The sequence below is a fragment of the Gopherus flavomarginatus genome, chromosome 2, assembly GCF_025201925.1.
Source record: "Gopherus flavomarginatus isolate rGopFla2 chromosome 2, rGopFla2.mat.asm, whole genome shotgun sequence".
NCBI lineage: Eukaryota > Metazoa > Chordata > Testudines > Testudinidae > Gopherus > Gopherus flavomarginatus.
In genome coordinates this window covers 234,288,113-234,312,783 of record NC_066618.1, presented here as the reverse complement: position 1 = coordinate 234,312,783, position 24,671 = coordinate 234,288,113, and the positions used below count along the sequence as shown (strand labels likewise).

The 24,671-nt window shown below is 45.2% G+C and overlaps 1 protein-coding gene across 1 annotated transcript in view; it reads right to left on the bottom strand.

Annotated features, from left to right (window-relative positions):
• The window catches only part of RAB2A (RAB2A, member RAS oncogene family), an 80,248-nt gene extending 56,043 nt beyond the window's left edge, over positions 1-24,205 (bottom strand). The window contains exons 1-2 of the mRNA XM_050938943.1: positions 23,902-24,205; positions 714-785 (exon numbers count right to left, since the gene is read on the bottom strand). Of these exons, the coding sequence (XP_050794900.1) occupies positions 714-785; positions 23,902-23,947 (118 nt within the window). The 5' untranslated portion in view covers positions 23,948-24,205. The remainder of the gene's footprint in view (positions 1-713; positions 786-23,901) is intronic.
• Positions 24,206-24,671: the final 466 nt, after the last annotated feature.

Below are 24,671 nucleotides of genomic sequence, written 5' to 3'. Positions count from 1 at the left end.
ATTACCTCCCATATCATGCAAATTTGTTTCATACGAAAAAATAAAAGTCAAGACACAGCTAATACATTCCCTTCCAGCTCACTCATTGCATCTACCTCTCCCACCATCAGACACACCTCTTACATGTGCAACCTCCCCATCCTGCCTGTCCAGGCCTCAAACCTTCCCCTTCCAGGTGATAATTATATTCACAATTCAATCTTTCACCATCAAGAAACTCTATACAGTTTCTCATCTAGTAAACACAAAGGTTTTTATTTGTTGAAGTCTGCTTTGTTTTTAATCTTAATTTTATGCTCGTGGCAAATGGCAGAGAGCCCTAGAGACTGAAGTCTGACCCACTGAGTAAATGCAAGCTCTCCACAACATTCTACTAATGTGCTTCAAGCCTGACCAGTTTCTATGCCCACTCCCTCTATGGCCTTCCTGCAGAGGAAGCCAAGGAGGTTGCAAATTATGATTGTGGAGCACTTGTGTGATGTGAATATTTACCCACTAGGAACTGGATTAGCATCTTATTTCACATCAGTTATGATACAGCCAGCAGACAGCAAAGACATGTGATTTGTATCACAATAAAACAAATGGCAATTAAGTAAAAGGATATACAACCCATAACCAACATGCTGAGGCACCTAGCTGTCCATCACCCTTCAAAAAGGTATTTAAAATACAGATTTTTTTTAATAGAATATTTAATAGGAAGAACTTACCAATAGTAAGGTCATGCACTGGTTGAAACCTCTTATCGGTAAATTGTAACAATAAACATGATTTCCCAACACCTGAAAGAGAGAATATTTTCTTCAAGCAAATTCAAAAACTTTACTTAAGCTGCAGCAATTAAAACCTAATTTATAACTCATTTAAAATAATATATATCATTAGACCCATTTTGATATACAGGACCTGACATTTGTTTATCCTTGTCATATTATATTAGAATATAATTATATCCTTGTCTTTCATATTTTTAAAAAAATTCACAAGTGTCTGGAAAGTGACAAGCACAATTTTAAGATTAACAGTTAAAATAATACACTTTATCTTTCATTCCCTCATACTGTAATGTGAACAGCACTTTGCCCTCTGAGTACCCTACAACAGTTTATCACTTCCACTTGTACTTTTACCTTTTGCTCTTCCATATCCCTTCCTTCATACATATTGCCAGATACATGCCTGCAACCTTTAAAATGTGGCCAGAATAATCTGATTATGAACCTACCAAAGAAAAAGCAGAGCACATCAGGAACTACAGTGATTTTCAGTGTGTCTGGGACAGCAACCCTGGTGGTGGGGGCAGAACAGAGGGAATGTAATTGAACAGCCTACATGAATGTGACGGCAAAAATCACTAGCACTCTTACAAGATTTTGTTGCATTATGGCAGAACAAGGCCATAAGAATGACACCACAAAGTAGAAGGGCCAAGAAAAAAATGCACTTAAGTTATATAAAGACATAACTTCATTCACAGACACAGCTGCTGCCTGCCAACAGTGTAGAACACTGACCTTTCAGCTTCCTTTTCTTTAAGTTTCACACACTTCTAGGAAATGTGGTATTTTGCTTCAGTTACATAATTCAGCTAGTTTAAATCAAAAATATCAGGAGGATGTAAATAGGTTTGTGAAAAACTAAGGCAAATTTAAATGTAAGAGGAGTGAAGTCTCTCAGAAAGGGATAGAGGGGGAAAGTTAAGAGGCAAGATTCCTTAGTTAACACTTGGTTGCAGTTTTTCATTCAATCAGCTGTTAATCTTTGCAGTTGGCTAGGGACAAATATTTTTATTAATAGATGTATACAGTCATCTGAAATCCTTCAAGCATTTTGCATGTAGGAATCATAGCAACTGTGCACATCAGGGTAGAGAAAAGTAGCCTGTCTAATTGAAGCCACAGGAAGAGTTTTGATAGAGGATCCTTGTTGGAAATGTAACCTCTCTGTGATGTTAATGCAAGCCTAAGATGTAAAACTCCAAAGGTCTGAGTTGCTAACTGTGTCACTGATCAAGTTTTCATACAAAAGTCTTGTCCTTGCTCCTTTGCAGCAATGTAAATTAAATTGAAAATTAATTCAGACTTAGATAAACAAAGTGACACTATTAGGCAGTTTAAACCACAGCTTGAAAAAAAATCATTTATGGTAAGGGGGAAGTTTTTCCTGGAGAACACAGGAGGCTCAAGCAATCAATGTCTGCTGAATTTGGGATTACATTTCAAATAAATAAAATTTCTAGAACTTACGGTTAAGATAGTCTTCCAAATTGAATCTAATATAAAACAATGTATTTTTGTCTTCTAAAACTGCAGATAGCTGTGGTCACTCTGCTACTTACTTACTAAGCTCAGACTTACTAAGTAGCAGGAGAATGAAACTAAAGCCTTGTTTACACTGCCAAGGTTCTGTGCACTAAAGCAGCTTTCTGCGCTGTAACTCCCAAGGTGTACACACTGCCAAGCCACTTAGTGCATAGAAACTGCGCAGCTGTGGTGCTCTACAAAACCACCCAAATGAGAGATATACAGCTTTCTGCACCGGGGCTACAGTTGCAGTGCCAGTGTAGACACCATGGTGATTACAGCACTGTGATTGGCCTCTAGGAAGTATCCCATGATACCAGTTCTCACCTCTCTGGTCATCAGTTTGAATGCTACTGCCCAGCCCTCAGGTGACCAATCAGCCCCACACCGTACATTCCTTTGCAAATTTGAAAGTCCCCTTCCTGTTTGCTCTGTAATGCGTACAGTGGTCTCAGCGCATCTTTCCAGGTGATCATGCCTGCTCCACGCACCAGGTGATCCTCCACTTGGAGCAATGCCAAGCTGCTGGACCTCATCAGCATTTGGGGAGAGGAGGCTGTGCAGTCCCAGCTGCGCTCCAGCCGCAGGCATTATGATACTTACAGACAGATTTCATGATGCATGATAGAAAGGGGCCATGACTGGGACACATTGCAGTGTAGGGTAAAAGTGAAGAAGCTGCGGAATGCCACTGACAAGGCACAGGAGGCAAACCACCGCTCCAGTGCTGCGCCCACGAGCTGATGGTTCTACGAAGAGCTGGACGCAATACTCAGTGGCAACCCCACCTCCACTGCGAAGGACCCTGTGGATACTTTGTTGGCTCGTGTGCCGGTTGAGAATGGACCGAGCCAGGAGGAGGAAATCTTGGACCAAGAGAGGGAAGGGAATCCAGAGGTAGAGGATGACTTGCAAGACAGAGGTGCATGCAACCAGGAGCTCTTTTCTACCCCAGAGGAGCCTAGCCACTCACAGCAGTCAGATCTTGATGAAGTGCAAAAACAGGAGAGGAGGCCCTTGGTAAGCGGATCTGTTTTTGTGAATTGCTGAGGCAAGTTGTTGGGGATAGGAGGGTTGCAGAAAGAAGGCTTGTATCCCACCACATGCACAGTCTGAGTGGCAGAACAGCCTGTTGATAGACTCCCTCACTTCACGGGAATCTCCCTCAGATCTTCAGGAAACTTGCGGCGGTACTGGGCAATCCGCTGCCATATTCCTCAGCAGTGCTGCTTTGTTTCTTGCCCCATTAATGGTAACTTTCCCACATCACTGTGCCATCATGGGGGGGATGGATGGGAGAACAGTTGCTGTACACAAGCGAGCTGCATAGGGGCCAGTGCGGAAGCCGGAGGCTTGGAGAAGACCCTCCCTTGATTCCCTGCTCACCCTCAGCAGTAAGTTATCTTCCATAATGATCACCTCCTGTGGAAAGTGTGTGAACAGGAATGATTATTAGCCCCCACTACAGTGCTGGCTCTCCTCACGAGCCCCATGCACAGCAGGGTCCGGGAAGAGTGATTTACACTGCCCCAGCGGCTACTCACCATTTTGGGGGTCTTGTGGCTTGTGTGCGCTTGCCTGGGGTCAGCCAGTTAGTGACAAGTGAGAGAGTACTGGCTGTGTTTTAAACCACTGAGTTACTGTTGTCTGTGTTGCAAACAATATTGCTTCTGTAAAATGTTACATTTAAACTTCACAGAGATGACCTTGGGAGCCCAGCCTCCCTCTTTGTTATGGGCGGCAGAATGGCTGTGCAGAATTAGAAACGGCCAAGAACTAAGGAGGATTTTCTCCGTGAGGTTATGATGCACTCCGACAAGAAAAAGGAATTGAAGGAGTGGTGGGACAGAGAGAAGAGGGACCAAAAGGAGAACATGGAACACTAGAAAGAAGCAAGGAAGCAGCTCTTAAAAGTTATGGAGCGCCAAGTGGACACGCTTCAGCCAAGAAGTGTGCTGCTTGCCAGGAACTAGGATTCACGATGTGACGGAGAGACTCATCAAGCCCTCAGATTGCTAACCCTTCCTGCTTCTCCAGGTTGGCACCAATGATACTGCCAAGAATGACTTTGAGCAGATCACTGCAGACTATATGGCGCTGGGAAGAAGGATAAAGGAGTTTGAGGGGCAAGTGGTGTTCTCATCCATCCTCCCCGTGGAAGGAAAAGGCCTGGGTAGAGACTGGGAGAATAACATGAGGGAGAAAGGAGTCCAGGAGAGCTGGCTGTATTTTAAAGAATTCTTATTGAGGTTGTAGGAACAAACCATCCCGATGTGTAGAAAGAATAATAAATATGGCAGGTGACCAGCTTGGCTTAACAGTGAAATCCTTGCTGATCTTAAACACAAAAAAGAAGCTTACAAGAAGTGGAAGATTGGACAAATGACCAGGGAGGAGGATAAAAATATTGCTCAGGCATGCAGGAGTGAAATCTGGAAGGCCAAAGCACACCTGGAGTGCAGCTAGCAAGAGATGTTAAGAGTAACAAGAAGTGTTGCTTCAGGTATGTTAGCAACAAGGGGAAAGTCAAGGAAAGTGTGGGCCCCTTACTGAATGAGGGAGGCAACCTAGCAACAGCGGATGTGGCAAAAGTTAATGCACTCAAGGCTTTTTTTTGCCTCCCTCTTCATGAACAAGGTCAGCTCTCACACTGCTGCACTGGGTAGCACAGCATGGGGAAAGGGTGATCAGCCCTCTGTGGAGAAAGAAGTGGTTCAGGACTATTTAGAAAAGTTGGACAAGCACAAGTCCATGGGGCCGGATGCGCTGCATCCAAGGGTGCTAAGGGAGTTAGTGGATATGACTGCAGAGCCATTGGCCATTATCTTTGAAAACTCATGGTGATTGGGGGAGGTCCTGGATGACTGGAAAAAGGCTAATGTAGTGCCCATCTTTCAAAAAAGAGAAGAAGGATCCAGGGAACTACAGGCCAGTCAGCCTTACCTCAGTCCCTGGAAAAATCATGGAGAAGGTCCTCAAGGAACCAATTCTGAAGCACTAGAGGAAAGTGATCAGGAACAGTCAGCATGGATTCACCAAGGGCAAGTCATACCTGACTAACCTAATTGTCTTCTATGACAAGATAACTGGCTCTGTGGATGAGGGGGAAAGCAGTGGACATGTTATTCCTTGACTTTAGCAATGCTTTTGATAGGGTCTCCCACAGTATTCTTGCCAGCAAGTTAAAGTAGTATGGGCTGGATGAATGGACTATAAGGTGGATAGAAAGCTGGTTAAAATCGTCAGGATCAACGGGTAGTGATCAATGGCTCCATGTCTAGTTGGCAGTCGGTATCAAGTGGAGTGCCCCAAGGGTTGGTCCTGGGGCCGGTTTTGTTCAATATCTTCATTAATGATCTAAAGGATGGCATGGACTGCACCCTCAGCAAGTCTGCAGATGACACTAAACTGAGAGGAGTGGTAGATACGCTGGAGGGTAGAGATAGGATACAGAGGGACTTAGACAAATTAGAGGATTGGGCCAAAAGAAATCTGACGAGGTTCAACAAGGACAAGTGCAGAGTCATGCACTCAGGATGGAAGAATCCCATGCACTGCTACAGACTAGGGACCCAATGGCTTGGCAACAGTTCTGCAGAAAAGGACCTAAGGGTTACAGTGGATAAGAAGCTGTATATGAGTCAACAGTGTGCCCTTGCTGCCAAGAAGGCTAACGGCATTTTGGGCTGTATAAGTAGGGGCACTGTCAGCAGATCAAGGGATGTGATCATTCCTCTCTATTCTACATTGGTGAGGCCTCATCTGGAGTAGTGTGTCCAGTTTTGGGCCCCACACTACAAGAAGGATGTGGAACAATTGGAGAGAGTCCAGTGGAGGGCAACAAAAATGATTAGGGGTCTGGAGCACATGACTTATGAGGAGATGCTGAGGGAACTGGGATTGTTTAGTCTGCAGAAGAGAAGAATGAGGCGGGATTTGATAGTTGCTTTCAACTACCTGAAAGGGGGTTCCAAAGAGAATGGATCTAGACTGTTCTCAGTGGTACCAGATGACCGAACAAGGAGTAATGGTCTTGAGTTGCAGTGGGGGAGGTTCAGGTTGGATATTAGAAAAACTTTTTCATTAGGATGAAGCGTTGGAATGGGTTACCTAGGGAAGCGATGGAATCTCCTTCCTTAGAGTTTTTTAGTTGGGGCTTGGTCCTGCTCAGAGCAGGGGGTTGGACTAGACGACCTCCTGAGGTCCCTTCCAATCCTGATAGTCTATGATACTAGCTCTTCAAACCGAGCAGCTCCGCACCTGCCCTCCCCTGCAGCTGCTGTCCCAAAACTCTTTCCCATGCGTCCCCCACACACCGCCAACACACTATTATCAACCTCCTGGCTCCACTCTCTACCCGCAGCATTCCACTCCTCCCTCCTCACAGTCCAGCACTGTGGACTCCCACTATCCACTGCACTCAACACCCACCCTTCTGCAGTTTGGCCCTGCTGAAGTACAACACCCCCTGCATTGTACTCCAAAGGAGAAGGTTGGGTATGATTCCTGGACATACACAAATCTGTAGCTGTCCCAGGACCCCTCCTCCTCCTGAGACCTTCCCTTCCTGCATCCCCCTCACTGCTGATCATTTTTTTCATTTAATTGTCTCCTCTGGTTGTTGTCTTTCAATAAGAGAATTGTGTTTGTTTGAAAACAATCTTTATTCTATTAAGGGAAAGCAAAAGGAACATTGCAAAGCAACATATAATAATGTTAAGCCCCTTTCTTGCATCATGTGCACCAAACACCTCCTAGCATTACAAGCACTGCAATCCCGAGCCCTGCAACAAATATCAGTGGCTTTCAGGTTCTAATTGCTGCCTCAAGGCATCCCTGATCCTTATGACCCCACACTGTGCCCCTCTAATAGCCCTGGTCTCTAGCTGTTCAAACTCAGCCTCCAGGCACTGAGCATCTGCGATCGAGCCCTGAGTGAAGCTTTCACCTGTCCCTTCACAAATATTACGGAGTGTACAGCACGGGGCTATAAGCATAGGAATATTGTCATCGGCCACATCCAGCTTCCCATACAGGGATTGCCAGTGGGCTTTTAAATGGCCAAATGCACACTCAGTCATTCTGCACATGCTCAACCTGTTGTTGAACCAATTCTTGCTGCTGTCAAGTTGCCTCATGTATGGCTTCGTAAGCCACAGCATTAAGGGGGAGGCGGGATCTCCCAGGATCACAATGGGCATTTCAACTTCCCCTACCGCAGAGGTGGGCAAACTACGGCCCACGGGACCCTCCTGTCCGGCCCCTGAGCTCCTGGCCTGGGAGGCTAGCCTCTGGACCCTCCCCTGCCGCCTCAGCTCACTGTGCTCTCGGCGCAATGCTCTGGGAGGCGGGGCTGCGATCCCTTGCCAGGCAGTGCAGCTGCAGACCCATGGCCTGACCCAGTGCTCTGTGCTGCGTGGTGGCATGGCTGGCTCCAGCCGGGCAGCGAGGCTGTAGCACCATCAGCCACTGGTGCTCCAGGCAGCGCAGTAAGGGGTGAGGGGGGTTGGATACAGGGCAGGGGAGTTCGGAGTGGTGGTCAGGGGGCAGAGGTGTGGATAGGGGTCGGGGCAGTCCGAGGGCAGGGAACAGAGGTGTTGAATGGGGCTAGAGGTCGCAGGGGGGCAGTCAGGAAGGTGGGGGCTGGATGAGGTGGTGGGGGACAGACAAGGCCAGGGGTGCGTCTGTGTGTGGATAGGGCAGGGGTTAAGGGGAGGGGTATCAGGGGGCAAGAAGCAGTCAGATAGGGGGCGGGGCAGGGCCACACCTGGCTGTTTGGGGAGGCATAGTCTCCCCTAACCAGCCCTCCATACAATTTCGGAAACCCGATGTGGCCCTCAGGCCAAAAAGTTTGCCCATCCCTGCCCTATAGCGAGCTTCTGGTCCGTGAAGGAAGTCCCCGCTTGCAGCTTCTTGAACAGCCCACTGAACTGAAAGATGCATTCGTCATGCACCTTAACGCAGGCTGGTCCAGAAACGTCTGTGAAATGCACATGGTGATCCACAAGTGCCTGGAGAACCACTGAGAAATACCCCTTGTGATTAATGTACTTGGTGGCTAGGTGAGCTGATAACAGAATTGGAATGTACGTGTCATCTACTGCTCTTCCGTGGTTAGGGAAGCCCATTTGTACAAAGCCATCCACAATGTCATGCACGCTGCCCAGAGTCACGATCTTTTGGAGCAAGATGCAATTAATGGCCCTGTATATTTCCATCAACACGACTTCAGAGGTCGACTTTACCACCTCAAACTGGTTAGCGACCTATCGGTAGCAGTCTGGAATAGCCAGCTTCCACAGTGCAATCGCTACGTACTTCTCCAGCAATAGGGCAGTTCTCATTCTTATGTCCTAGTGCCGCAGGGCTGGGGCGAGCTCATCATGCGAAAGTTCTGCAGCCACAGACGTGCATCACCATGTGATCCTACCATTCAGTGCTTGTTTCCCAAACCCCAGAGCGGTGTTTCATTGTGGTCAGCACCTCCGTGAATGCCACAAACAATCCTGTGTCATAGCTGCTACACATAGTGAGATCAATGTCACACTCTTCTTGCTTTTGTAGTTTAAGGAGTAACTCCATTGCCACTTGTGACATGTTGATCAGAGCGAGCAGCACACTGATCAGTAGTTTGGGATCTATTTCTGCAACCCAAAAGACCCAGGGTACACAGCACACAAACTGTTGAAAACTGGTGCCAAATGCAGATGGATGCACAGGGATTGCTGGGATGCAAAGCAATGCATCACGGGGCATTGGGACAGGACCCAGAATGCCACGCAACCCCCTCCACCTTCCCACAACTCTTAGCAGCAAAAGAGAAAGAGGTGCTCCGTGGGATAGCTGCCCAGAGTGCACCACTCCGAATAGCGCTGCAAGAGTGAACACGCTATTGCGCAGGCAGCTGTCAGTGACATAACAGCGATTTTCCTTCTGCGCTCTGAGTGGCGCTGTAACTTTGACAGTGTAGACGTGCCCTAACAAAACTCCAGTTAGTTCCATTCTTGCTATTCAAAATCCTGTGGACAGCACTGAAACTGTCAAAAAAATCACATTAAACAAATCACAAGATGAAATGCCTGCAAGGAAACTATTTTAAAACATATAATATAGGCTCAAACTAAACACATACCCCAAATAAAGAACAAAAACAAACAAACAGTAAGAGGAGCAAAAAATGTAATCATAGCTAAACAGCAGAGTAAACAAGGCGATTAAAGGCAAAAAGGCATCCCTTAAAAATTGGAAATTAAATACTACTGAGGAAAATAGAAAGGAACAAACTCTAGCAAGTCAAACGTAAAAGTATAACTAGGCAGGCCAAAGAAGAATGAGGAACAAATAGCAAAAGACACAAAAACTAAAAAAAATTTTTGTTTGTTTTTAAAAAAGTACACCAGAAGCAGGAAGCCTGCCAAACAATCAGTGAGGGCACCGGACGATAAAGTTGCTAACGGAGAACTTAAGGAAGACAAGGCCATTGAGAAGCTAAATGAAATCTTTGCATCGGTCTTCATTGCAGAGTATGTGAGGAAGATTCCCATACCTGAACCATTTTTTTTAAGTGACAATCCTGAGGAACTGTCTCAAATTGAGGTGTCAATACAGGAAATTTTGGAACAAAATGATTAAACAAATAGTAATGAATCAGCAGGACCAGATAGTATCCACCGGAGAATTCTGAAGGAACTCAAATGTGGAATCACAAAACTAACTGTGTTATATAACCCATTGTTTAAATCAGCCCCTGTACCAGATGACCAGCAGATAACTAATCCAATTCTGGTTTTTAAAAAAGGCTCCAGAGGCAATTCTGGCAATCACAGGCCAGTAGGCCTAACTTCAGTAACAGGCAAATTAGCAGAAACTGTAGTAAGCAACAGAATTATCAGACACGTAGATTAACATGATATGTTGGGGAAGAGTCAACATGGCTCTTGTAAAGGGAAATCATGCCTCATCAATCTATTAGAATTCTTTGAGTGTCAACAAGTGTGATTCAATTGATATAATGTACCTGGACTTTCAGAAAGCCTGTCATAAAGGTCCCACATCAAAAGCTCTTAAGCAAAGTAAGCAGTCATGGGAGAAGACAAGCTCCTCTCATGGGTTGGTAACTGGTTGAAAGAGAGGGTAGGAACAAATGGTCAGTGTTCAAACCACAAAGTGATAAATGGGATCTGTACTAGGATCAGTGCTGTTCAACATGTTCATAAATGATCTGGAAAAAGAGTAAACAGTGCAGATGACAATAACTTATTCAAGATCATTAAGTCCAAAGCTGACTGCAAATAATTACAAAGGCATCTCACAAAAGCAGGTGACTGGGTAACAAAATGGCAGATGAAATTCAGTGTTGATAAGTGCGAAGTAGTGCACACTGGAAAACAATCCAAACTATACACACAAAATGATGGGTTCTAAATTAGCTGCTACCACTCAAGAAAGATCTTGGAGTCATCATGGATAGTTCTCTGAGATCATCTGCTCAATATCCAGTGGCAGTCAAAAAAACTAACAATATTAGGAACCATTAGGAAAGAGAAACTAAGATAGAAAATATCAGAATGCCATGCCTTGAATGCAACCTAAATATTGTAGCATTACAGATGCTCCGACTTATGCAAGCGCTCCATTCCAGAACGCCTTGCATAAGTCGAATTTTGCGTAATTCGGGAATGTATATCCTACAATTATGCACCAAAAAAATAAAAGCTTATGGAACTTATTCCGTAAGTGTGGATTTGTGTAAATCGGGTTTGTGTAACCCGGGGAGCATCTGTACTCTATCCCATGAAGACAAGAAAGTGAAACTAACTAGTGTGCGTTTTTATTGTCAAACTGATTGAAAGGCAAAACACCAACAGCACAGACAGTGAAAAGTAAATGAGTTTTCAACATAGACATTCCATTTTAATAACAGGAAATTTTAAAAGTGACGTATCCTCTCCCCATTCCATGTTTCTCTGAAGTATAAAAACAACATGAAAGGTTGGTGGGAGGAGGGGGCCCTACTTGTTTTGATGGAAGACTTGGAGACATCATTTGTTCTGCCACCTCAACTAAAAGGGCAAGTGTGCTGAATCTTCAGCCAAGACTTCCTTTTTTATCATATTAGTCATTCAGTCAAGTAGGTGTTTACAAAAATTTAAAAAACCAAAATGTTAAAGTCTGACTAAAAATCTCTTCCCTTCAACTGCTCAGTTTCCACTCTTGGCTCTTGTGGAGACATCTGACTAGCTCTCCAGTCAGAGTATTCTAGACTATACTGTACCTAAATTTACAATGTGAAACAAGCAGAAAACACTTAAAACACAGCCTTTTAGGTGTCTGCCCTTTTTTGTTTATGATTGATATCAGTGGTGGGCAAACTGCTGTGGCCACAAGACAGTTTGTTTATATTGACCACCTGCAGGCACGGCCACCCACAGCTCCCAGTGGCTGCTGTTTGCCGTTCTTCGCCAAAAGTATGATATGGTATTTTTGGTACAGAGGTGGTGGGGGGCTCAGCAGGGGATCTGGTTGCTGGGGGAGCGGGGCTTGGTGGGGTGGGGGTCAGGGTGCAGTTGGCTGGGGCTAACTGGGGTGGAGGACTCCTGATACAGGGGGTGAGGCTCTGTTGGGGGAGGGGGTTATGGGTATCAAAGGCTCCTAATGCAGGGGTGAGGCCCGGCAGGGGGATTCCGCTTGCGGGGGAAAGTAAGCCTCAGCAGAAGGGGTTGGGTGCAGAGGGAGATGTCCAAATGCTCGGGAGTTGGGTGGACAGGAGGAGCAGCTCTCCATATAGTGACTCTTGCCCTATTGCTCCTCAGCTATGGAAGGAGGGAAGTGGGGGAAAAGGGTCACTGTACAGGGAGCTGCTCCCGCTCTCCGCTCAATCTCTAAGCATCTGGACCTCCCCGCCCCGCTGAGTCTCACCCCTAGAACTCAGACCACCCTGCCAAATCCCACCATTCCCCCATGATGAACAGTTTCCTGCAGCCAGGGGAGGTTTCTGGAATTGATCTGACCCAGCCCGGCAGCTCTGTGCAGGGGAGGGGGAACTCCATTTCTGACATCCTCCTCATCCCCCTCTCCCCTCAGTTGGGACTAATGTTCCTGGGCAGCTGAGGCATCCACAGAACCCCCTTCCTTCCCTCCCCCACAGTGACTTCTCTCTCCCCTGCCTGTGCTGCTTGGGAGGCGTGAATGAGCACTGTTGCAGCTTCTCTTTGCTTCCCCACAGAAACCATTTTTCTGCAGGGAAGCAAAGAGAATCTATAGGGGGAAGAAAGGGAAGTTTCTGCACATGCACAGTGGTGCAGAATTCCCCCAGGAGAACAATACCATCAATTGAAATCCACTGAAATGAAGCATTTCTTCTCTAAAGATATACAAGTAATTCTCTTATCTCAAGAAAATAAACCAATTTCAGTGGATTCCTCATCCTCAAGATTAAAGTCTACACTATGTTAATAATTACTTTGCTACAGTAATGTCTAGATGTCTCAGCTTAGATCAGGCCCCATTATGCTAGGCACTATTGAGAGGCAGAGTAAAAAAAACAGTTTCTACCCCACAGATGGACAAGACAAAAGATAGGGAAAAAAGTATCTTTATAGATAGGAAACAGACACAGATGTAAGTGACTTATCCAAGGTCATACACTGAGTCTGTAGCAGAGCCAGGAACTGAACACAGATCTCCCGATTCCCAGCCCAGAGTCTTAACTACAAGATAGTCCTTCCGCTCATTATTAGCATTTATACTAGTAAGCAACACACATAATTAAAGTTGCACAAGCATTTCTATTCTGAGGGATCACTTACATTTTCAACTGCTTATAATTTAAAAAAATAAGTCAAAGTTTGAACAAAAGTGGAGTAAAAATATACGACAGCTACTTTTGGGGTGGGACAGCTATAGTGAATTGGCAATTTGAAAAAAATTTCAATTTGTGTAAGTGTCTATGGGACATATATGCCTTTCTGTAGTCCAGGAAAAGTTAACTGCGATTTTTGAAAATCATAAAGGTTTTTAAAAAGGATGTTGCACATATTCACTAGACCAGTGGTGGACAACCTGTGGCCCATCAGGGTAATCTCACTGAGGGCTGCGAGACATTTTGCTGATGTTGACTGTCCGCAGGCACGGCCCCCCGCAGCTCCCAGTGGCAGGGACATGCTGGCCGCTGCTTCCTGCATCTCCTATTGACCAGGAATGGCAAACCGTGGCCACTGGGAGCTGCAGGGAGACGTGCCAGTGGACCGTCAACATCAGCAAAGTGTCTCGAGGCCCGCAATGAGATTACCCTGATGGGCCACAGGTTGATCACTGCACTAGATTTTATAATACACGTAAGAATAGCCATACTGGGTCAGACCAAAGGTGCATCCAGCCCAGTATCCTGTCTTCCGACAGTGGCGAATGCCAGATGCCCTAGAGGGAGTGAACCTAACAGGTAATGATCAAGTGATCTCTCTCCTGCCATCCATCTCCACCCTCTGACAAACAGGATCTAGGGACACCACTTTACCCATTCTGGCTAATAGCTATTAATGGACTAAACCTCCATGAATTTATCCAGTTCTCTTTTAAACCCTGTTACAATCCTAGCCTTCACGACCTCCTCAGGCAAGGAGTTCCACAAGTTGACTGTGCGCTGTGTGAAGAACTTCCTTTTATTTGTTTTAAACCTGCTGCCCAGTAGTTTCATTTGGTGGCCTCTAGTTCTTATATTATGGGAACAAGTAAATAACTTTTCCTTATTCACTTTCTCCACACCACTCCTGATTTTATATATCTCTATCATATCCCCCGCTTAGTCTCCTCTTTTGCAAGCTGAAAAGTCCTAGCCTCTTTAATCTCTCCTCTTATGGGACCCATTCCAAACCCCCAATCATATTAGTTGCCCTTCTCTGAACCTTTTCTAATGCCAGTATATCTTTTTTGAGATGCAGACACCACATCTGTATGCAGTATTTGAGATGTAGGCATACCATGGATTTATAAGGGCAATAAGATATTCTCCGTCTTATTCTCTATCCCTTTTTGAATGATACCTAACATCCTGTTTGCTTTTTTGACTGCTGCTGCACACTGTGTAGACGTCTTCAAAGAACGACCCACGATGACCACACGATCTCTTTCCTGACTCATTGTAGCTAAATTAGCCCCCATCATATTGTATGTATAGTTGGGGTTATTTTTTCCAATGTGCATTAACTTACATTTATCCACATTACATTTCATTTTCCCTCTTGTCCACGTTTGCTGACCCCTTCAAAGAACTCTAATAGATTAGTAAGGCATGATTTGCCTTTGCAGAAACCATGTTGACTTTGCCCAACAATTTACGTTCTATTTGTCTGACAATTTTAATTCTTTACTATTGTTGTAACTAATTTGCCCAGTAATGATGTTAGACGTACCGGTCTGTAATTGCCAGGATCACCTCTAGAGCCCTTTTTAAATATTGGCGCTACATTAGCTATCTTACAGTCATTGGATACAGAAGATGATTTGAAGGACAGGTTACAAACCATAGAAATATCTCCGCAATTTCATAGTTGAGTTCTTTCAGAACGCTTGGGTGAATGCCATCTGGCCCCTGTGACTTTTTATTGTTAAGTTTATCAATTAATTCCAATACCTCCTGTAGTGACACTTCCATCTGAGGAATTGTCACAGATTGGTCACCTACAAAGGACGGCTCAGGTTTGGGAATCTCCCTAACACCCTAAGCCGTGAAAACTGAAGCAAAGAATTCATTAGGTTTCATCGCAATGACTATCGTCTTTAAGTGCTCCTTTTGCATTTCGATCGTCCAGGGGCCCCACTGGTTCTTTAGCAGGCTTCCTGCTTCTGATGTACTTAAACATTTTGTTATTATCTCTTGAGTTTTTGGCTAGATGTTTTTCAAACTCCTTTTTGGCTTTTCTTACTACATTTTTACATTTAATTTGGCAGTGTTTATGCTCCTTTCTATTTACCTCACTAGGATCTGACTTCCACTTTTAAAAAGATGCCTTTTTATCTCTCACTGCTTCTTTTACATTGTTAAGCTAAGCCATGGTGGCTCTTTTTTAGTTCTTTTACTGTGGTTTTTAATTTGGGGAATACATTTAAGTTGGGCCTCTATTATGGTGTCTTTGAAAAGCATCCATGCAGCTTGCAGAGATTTCACTTTAGTCACTGTACCTTTTAATTTCTGTTTAACTAACCTCCTCATTTTTGCATAGTTCCCCTTTCTGAAATTAAATGCCACAATGTTGGGCTGTTCAGATGTTCTTCCCACCACAGGAATGTTAAATGTTGTTATATTATGGCCACTATTTCCGAGCAGTCCTGTTATAGTTACCTCTTGGACCAGACCCTGTGCTCCACTCAGGTCTAAATAAAGAACTGCCTCACCCCTGTGGGTGCCTGTACGAGCTGCTCCAAGAAGCAGTCATTTAAAGTATCAAGAAATTTTGTTTCTGCATTTTGTCCTGAGGTGACATGTACCTAGTCAATATGGGGATAATTGAAATCCCCCACCCTGCCATTACTGAGTTCCTTATTTCAATAGCCTCTCTAAGCTCCCTCAGCATTTCAGCATCACTATCACTGTCCTGGTCAGGTGGTCAACAGTAGATCCCTACTGTCATATTCTTTATTAGAGCATGGAATTACTATCCATAGAAATTCTATGGAACATGTGGATTAAGATTTTTACTTCATTTGATTTTACATTTTCTTTCACATATAATGCCATTCTCACCCCAACCTACCTACCACACAACCTGTTCTGTCCTTCCGATATATTTTGTGCCACGGAATGACTGTGTCCCACTGATTGTCCCCACTCCACCAGGTTTCTGTAATGCCTATTATATCAATAGCCTCCTTTAACACGAGTCACTCTAGTTCACCCATCTTATTATTTAGACTTCTAGTATTTGTGTACAAGCACTTTAAGAACCTGTCACTGTTTATTTGTTTGCCCTTTTCTGATGTGTCAGATGCTTTTTTATGTGAATGTTTCTCATCTGATCTAGCCCAGACTTTATCCTCTTCCATCCTCTCCTCCTGACTAAAACCTAGAGAACCTCTATCAGTAGGCTCCCCTCTTAAGAGAAGTCTGTGTCTGACCCACGTGCTCCTCTGCAGCAATCAGCTTTCCCCCATCTCTTAACATTAAAAAGATTGCAGAGCAGTTTTTAAAGTAAGTGCCAGCAGTCTGGATCCTCTTTGGTTTAGGTGGAACCCATCCTTCCTCTATAGGCTCCCTCTACCCCCAAAAGTTTCCCCAGTTCCTAATAAATCTAAACCCCTCCTCTCTACACCATTGTCTCATCCATGCACTGAGGCTCTGAAGCTCTGCCTGCCTACCTGGCCCTGCGCGTGGAACTGGATGCATTTCTGAGAATGCTACCGTAGAGATCCTGGATTTCAGTCTCTTTCATAGCAACCTAAATTTGGCCTCCAAGACATCTCTCATACTCTTTCCTATGTCACTGGCACCTACATGTACCACGAACACCAGCTCCTCCCCAGCACTACATATAAGTCTACCTAGATGCCTCGAGAGATCCACAACCTTCTCAACCAGGCAGGCAAGTCACCACACGGTTCTCCCACTCATCACAAATCCAGCTATGTTTCTAATGATCGAATCTCCCATTACTAACACCTGCCTTTTCCGAATGACTGGAGTTCCCTCTCCCGGAGAGGTAACCTCAGGGCAAAATGATATCCCAACATCATCCGGAAGGAAGGTCCCAACTATGGGAAGGTTTCCCTCTACTCCTGTTGAAAGGCTCAGAGAAGGAGAGGAGTCATCCTTCTTAACAGCGCAGGAGCTGTCTGACCGGAGTTGGGACAAATCTACAGTGTCCCAGAAAGCCTTGTTAACATCTCTCTCTGTCTCCCCTAGGTCCTCCAGTTCCGCCACCCTGGCTTCCAAAGCCCCTATGCCAGTGGTCCCCAACCTTTTTGTGGCCAGTAGCACATTCATGTTTTCAGAAGAGTGTGGTGGGCGCCAACAATTTTTCAAGGCTTATTTTGTATTTGCACATTAAATAATATGAAAATCATCACATTTAATATACATAATATATGAATCCATTAGATAAAAAGGGTAATTTTACAGGTAAAAGATATTAAATAATTCGGCAATTACTCTTTCACCTTACCATGTGAATTCGCTCTTTTTTATCTACCTGTAAGAAAAATTAAGGAGTTTTTACAAAATAATTATAAACAATTTTCATCTTATTTATTTTTTTAAAAAGTTAAACACTGTTGAATTGTTGGTCCAAATATATTTATTATTCTTACTTTAACACAGAATGAAGCCTGCAGCCCTGGAGTTCTCTGTCCCCAGCAGGGGCGGGACCTTGGCTTCTCTCCGGCTTTGAAGCCGGAGAGAAGCCACGGCCCGGTGCCTGCCGAGGACAGAGAACACCAGGGCCCGCAGCCTGCAGCCCTGGAGAAGCCAAAGAGAAGCCACAGCCCCGCGCCTGCCAGGGACAGAGAACACCGGCGACCGCAGCCTATAGCCCTGGAGTTCTCTGTCCCCGGCAGGCGCGGGGCCACGGCTTCTCTCCCCTGCTGGGCACTAGGCGGGCGCACATAAATGTCTCACGGGCGCAGGCATCACATTGGAGACCACTGCCCTATGCAGTCCCTGAGGGTCTGGAGCTCTTTGCACCAAATGCACACATACACTACAGGGCAGGTAATCATACATGTTATACTCAGTGCAATAAACAGGATAGCCCCCACTCTGCTGCTGGGCTTCTGGCTGCATTCTCTCCTACAGCTATCTGGGTTAATGATAAGGTTTTTGTTTAAATCAAGAAGTTTTGATTATAGTTTAGTTTAAAGGCTTTAAAGATTGGCAAGTATACCTTGCCCTCTTCCCACTCCCCTTCCAAACTCCCCCTCAAAACTCCCTGTTAGTGGCCCCTGTTCACAAACCACCTCGTAGTGGTTTGTCAACTTTCTACGCAAATATTGTTTAAGCAAATTTGAATGAAGATATGCAGGGAAGAAGGCAGATCTCAAATGAGAATTGGATCTCAAATGAGAATTGGTGCAGAAAAGTGTGCAAGAAACAAGATAAAATCTTTTGCCTTATTAACTGCACAGCTAGATTGGGTATAAAATTTTGTGGAGTTTACCTAAGACCTCAAATGAACATTAAGTTTGCAAAATGAAGCAGTCAAAAGTCAGGACATAATGAAGGTGGCCTACCCAAACTTAACTCCGCCCTCTTGTATGTATATATGACACAATCTTTAGTTACATAATCACATAAGACCAAGAATTAGGCAGGGCTGCATAGTGAATTGTTCCAAGATGCAGAGCATGTCTGCCACATTTGTTACAGTTGTATTCTGGATACAAGAGGTTGAGAACAATCCACACTTAATATGCTAGACTGGAACCCAGGAAAAACATGTTCTATCCCTGCCTCTGCAACAGACTCCCCATGCAACTTGGGAGTCAATTTTCCCGTGCCTCATTTAAGCATCTGTAAAATGATGATTGCATTTCATGACCTGATCACAGAATCCTAGAGCTGAAAGGGACCTCAGGAAGTCATCTAGTCCAACCCCTCGCTTGAGGCAGGACCAATCCCCAGACAGATTTTTACCCCAGTTCCTTAAGTGGCCCCCTCAAGGACTGAACTCATAACCCTGTGTTTAGCAGGCCAATGCTCAAACCACTGAGCTATCCCTCCCCCTCACAGGGGTGTCATGAGAATAGATTCATTAGTGTTTGTGAGGCAACAAACTATATGGCCCAGCAATGTTTGGATGGTATGCTATAATAATGCCTGGGGCACAGGGAACAATGAGGACCAAAAAAAAATTTTGAACAGCTATCTCATTCATTCAGCACAGTTTTGTAGTAGGTGAAATGAAGCAGAGGTCCCAGTGAAAAATAGTATGTGATCTTGTAATAAATTACTATCATAGTACATAAAAACAAAGGGGCAAATTTAAAATTGCACAGGCCTTAACTCTGTTATTTCCTAATTGGTGTGCTCTTCACTTTGTTGCCATAACATTATTTTAATGTTGTTATGCATATTTGGTTAAGACATCGTGAAGGGGGCAACATTTGAGATAGCCTGAGTTCCTGCTTAATTCAAGATAGAGACCAACAGTTTGGACACACCTTGCCAAGAAAGAAAGCAAACAAACTCGTTTACAAGCCAAATCTAAACAATGCTTGGTTACATATTAGGAGATGACTACTTGGCATCACTGAAATCTATTGAACAGACTTGAGGCTGGCAGCTGAAGCATATTCAATCATGTTCTTGAGTAGTCTCCCATTAGTCCCTCAATAATGAGGGCAGAAGGAAATTCCAACTAACCTTATAGCTTGCAGTTATAGAGTCAGACCCTGAATTCAAGGCAACAGTCTTTGTTTGTTTCCTGAACTCTCCTGCCTGCCTACAACTACCTCCTTCTCCTCCTCAGGGCTTGGCTACACTGGCACTTTACAGCGCTGCAACTTTCGTGCTCAGGGGTGTGAAAAAAACACCCCCTTGAGCGCTGCAAGATACAGCGCTGTAAAGCCTCAGTGTAATCAGTGCCGCAGCGCTGGGAGCGCGGCTCCCAGCGCTGCAAGCTACACCCATAAGGGATGTGGTTTACATGCAGCACTGGGAGAGCTCTCTCCCAGCGCTGGTGCTCCAACCACACTCACACTTCAAAGCGCTGCCGCAGCAGCGCTTTGAAATTTCAAGTGTAGCCATACCCTCAGTCTCTGCTTCTCTTGTTCTCTGTCTCATAGTATGTGTAACATCAAATGTGCTGAAACAACATTTCTTTTCCTCTTCGGAACAAGTAAAAAGTATTTAATCAGACAGCAAGTCTTTGTACTGCCTCTTTTAGAAAGAGAGAAAACAAAACTTTCAAAGACTACCAAACAAAACAGTTTATAAAAAACACTAAACTGACTTTAAACAAAACCAGATTAGTAGTGTTATCTTCATGAAAAGTAGATTTCCAGTACAGTTGCTGAAGCTTGGTCTACACTTAAAAGTTATGTCAGCTGGTACATCTGTGAGCAGTGTGAAAATACCACATCCTGGACCAACATAGCTATGTCGACAAAACCTCTAGCGTAGACACAGTCATGTTGATGGTAGAGGACTTCTGTCAATGTAGCAAATGTCATCCAGGGAGGTCAGTTACATTTCTACACCAACAGAAAACTCTTGTTGGCATGAGCCACGTCTTTACTAAGGAGCTACACATGCACAGCTATCCCAGTATGGGTTCTGTAGTGCAGACGAAGCCTGAGATACCTATACTCGCAAGCTCCTTATTAGCCTGCACTACCTCTCCTGTGCTCCAGGCTGGCTTTCTGTGAAGCTAATGCACTGTAGGTGTTGCATGATCCTCCTAGCTAACTCTTGCTTCCTTGCATAGAAACCAGGAGGCCCTCCAACGCTTTCTAGCCTGGTCACTTGTCTGGAATGCAGAGAGATAGTATAACCTCTCACAGCCCCAAATGGAATCAGACTTGACATGATGCTCAAGTTACAAGACTGTGAGGCTGAAAAAGAAAGATACAATCAGCAGCTGTTTACAGATGTTCCTCTTGGAAACAGGAAATCCAAATTTTTGTATTTGATGTTAAAAAGCTGGGTAGACTCCAGGATTTCCAATTAACCTACTGATAAAAGTGAAGGGACCTTCAAGCTTATGGTGGGGGACGGGAGAAGTACCCTTCCAGGATGAATGACTCTATAAGATGGGACTCCATCACCATATTTGGAAGGAATTCACAACGTATCCACAGAACCTTGAAAAGTTAGTGTAAGATGATCAATCACTACGACACATTATGCACTGTAAGGTGAAGTCACTGCCATCAGGAATATAACCTTTCTACAGGAGGAACTTGATGCTTGTGTTACATGTAAACTTACAAGGAGTTTCTTCATCTTAATTGGGTCTGATTTAATATGTGCTCTTTAAAAGGAGATGTTCAATAGTTTAATAGTTAATAGTAGTTAATAATTAAATGTTCAACAGGCCCCTCGTGCATTGACATGGAGCGCAGAGAAACTAGTCTATGTTTGATGGTCCATGATGCATCCTGTGTCACAGATTCAAATGTAAAACAACTGAAACAGAACACTATTCAATAACCACCTGCCAGTTTAAAAGTCTGATTGAAATGATCTTATACAGAGCGCTTAGTTATCCATTAATATAGAAGCACAATGTTATTTTACCTTAAACATTTACTACCTGCTTCACAGTTTGTGGTCTACAGCTAGCTAATTCAATGTATCTGAAAACTGAATCTAAGTATTTCTAGAATGCCGTAAAAGAGAGGCCCATTTCTTCTAGTGATTGCTGTTTAGAAGCAATGATACTTTAAGTATCTCTTTTGAAAAATAACTAAAAATTATATCATAGGGTTCCATGCTTGCTGCCTCACTTATTCCAGATAAAATCTGTTCAGTTTTATAAATGTTCTCTTTTCCTAGCTCACAGTCCTTCCAACACAACCTGGGATCTGAAAGTCAAGATACAATATTTTTGGAATGTGCCTCACCCACAACAGAAACTCTGCAACTGGACATTAACAATTCTAAGATATGATCTAGAACAGAATCCATATCACTCTACCAAAGCTGTTGCTTCTGTTAGCTTCAGACAGTAAGAAGCCACTAAAGTAAGCAGAACACAAACAGATGAGATCGGCTGAGTAAGAAGTGCCAGTTTTAGTCAATTTTCTGTAGCTGCAATTTAATTTTTTTTTTAAAAAAGCACTTATGATACCTGCACTTAAGTGAATAAAAGCACTCGGCATCGTGATTCAGATCAGAGACATGCAGTTTTGGTATAACTGCATACCATTTTTGTTACTACTTGCATAACCTGATTTCCGTTACGAAGTAATGAGCAGTGGAGAGCAACTTAATTTTAATCTTTTGATAGTTCAGTAATGTCTCCCTTTAACTTTTCTTTCTATAACACATTGAAAAATAATTGCAGAATCACCATTCAACTTTGAAGACTCTACATGGAAATCCTTGAAATAATCTCTGGATCAGTATGAAAATACTAGTGCAGATAAGTCAGTTCTTTGATGCCATACTAGAATTCTTGAAGTGCTCACAAGGGATCTAAACACCACAAATTCACAGAAGAGTTTCCACAATAAACCTGTTTTAGCCATTTACAGAAATATGACCCCCCTTCTTTTATAAGCAGAATGCATTTTAAAAGTAAATTTATTTTAGCCATGATTTTGTGTCCTTTATAAGCTTCCATCAGAAATTCTGAATCCTGAAACAAATTATAAGAAATAGTTTTAAATTAATAACACGTTTCCGTCACACATGTATTTTCCTCCATCTTAGAGTTTTGTCATATTGTGCCACATTCAGCATTTAAAGTTAAAACAGACTCAGGCTCAGGCGAGCTCAGGCTTCAGTCCCCCGTTCTGGGGTCATGTAGTAATTTTAACTGTCAGAAGGGGGTTGCAGTGCAATAACATTTGAGAATCCCTGGTCTAAATGCCTTTTTATATTTAGTAAAGTATTTTAGAGCACTTACATGTTTGATAAAATATCAAAGAAAATCTTTCCAGGTAGATACATCATAGATTTTTTTTTTAAAGTTAGCCATGACTATAGTGAAATCAATTTTAATATAATCAAAATATGACACCTTACACCAAATAATTTTGTGGAATTTTGATTAGCTGTAGGCCCTGCCCACACTGGGGAGGAAAGCACACTCACTTGGGAAACTTGATTTTAACACCTGTGGCTAGCTGTTTTCAGCCCTATCATAGAGAGTAGCCTCATATATTAAGGCCTCTCAAAGCTAGAGATGAACCCACACTGGCCACTGGGCTATGGGAAGGAGCAAGGGTGTGCCTAACCAAGAGAAAGGGACCAAGCCAGATGGTGACCTGGCAGAAGGCAACATTTGAAGTCTATTTATACGGACATTTAGTGACAGAAGCAGAGGTACATTTTAGTTACCCTCAACTAGCTGGACAAGGCACTTATTGGTGCCAGCTGGAGAAAATAACATGCCTGGTTAAATGGCTGGTTTCCACGGCGGCCTGGTGCTGAGGTTACACTGGGGGGAAGCTAGTGGCCTTAAGCGCTAAGGCTCTCGCACATGGAGGCTCCTTGGGGCAGGGGCCTTGACACACGCTTCTGCAAGGCCCCTGGGAGCCGAACAGCGTCAGCCACCACCAGAGCGACAGGAAGGCCGCTCCCCTCTCGTATGTTCCGGCGTGACGCTCTTCCCGCCCCCAGCGCCGCGGGCCGGACCCCGGCCGGGCCCGGAGCATTCAGGCCCCGCACAAGCCTCAGACGGACAGCAGGCCCCAGCGACGGGCACCGCGAGCTCTTGCGGAGCTTGGACAGCCGGGCGCGGGGTCGAGTAGCACAGGCCAAAGCCACGTCGGGCGGGGCCCTCTGCCGAGCGTAGGGCGGGGCAAGTTACCACGTCGGCGACGCCACCACTGCGGAAATGGGTCAGCCGGGGTCGGGCTTAGCGCGGACGCTCTCGCTCTCCCCGCCTCGCAACCCTCCCCCATTTCCGCAGTAAAGGTCTCCGCTCCCCTGCCCTCTTACCTGTGTCCCCAATGATGATATATTTGAAGAGATACGCGTAGGCCATGGCCGCCCAGTCCCCGCCGCCTCTCGGTCTCTCCCTCCTCAGTGACGCGCGCTCCACCCCACCCCCGCTGTCAGGGCTCGCGCTGCGGAGAGTTCCAAACCGTTAGCGGCCACCGAGCTGACCCTTCCCCCCCCTCGAGCTGCTCAGCGTCCGCAGGCGGCAATCCCGCACGAGCAGGAACAATAACAGGCAGCGGCGGCAGCAGCCCGAACCCTTCAGCAACGTCACGCAAGGCAACCTCCTCCGCCCCGCCCCCGCCGACCCGGAAGTGCTGAGGCAGCCGGTGCCTGGGGAGGGCTCGTGTGACGGGCAGCTCTTACCCCGGCCCCACCCGCGAGGAACCCTGCGCCTGCCTGAGGCTGGGAGGGAAACGCTCCTGGTGCAGCTGCACCCCTAGTGCCCGAGGGGCGAGAGACTCCTTCAGGCGGGCCCCCGTGACTGAGGCAGCAGGTGCCGCGTCTGGCTGTCTCGCCCGGGGCCTGGGTTCGGGAGCCTGGCTGTGGTGCTCTACCGCCCTGTGCGTACCGGGCGCTGGGACGAGCGTGGCAGCCCCCGCCCGTTAGCGGAGGGAAGGGGCCGTCCATGTCACTGGTTGGTCTGACGGCCAAGATCCGTTATGGGATATTGTTGTTTGTATTGCTGCGGCGGCCTAGGACACTGTGCATGGGCCAGGACCCCACTGCGCTAGGCGCTGGCCACACACAGACCAGACAGCTGGCTCTTG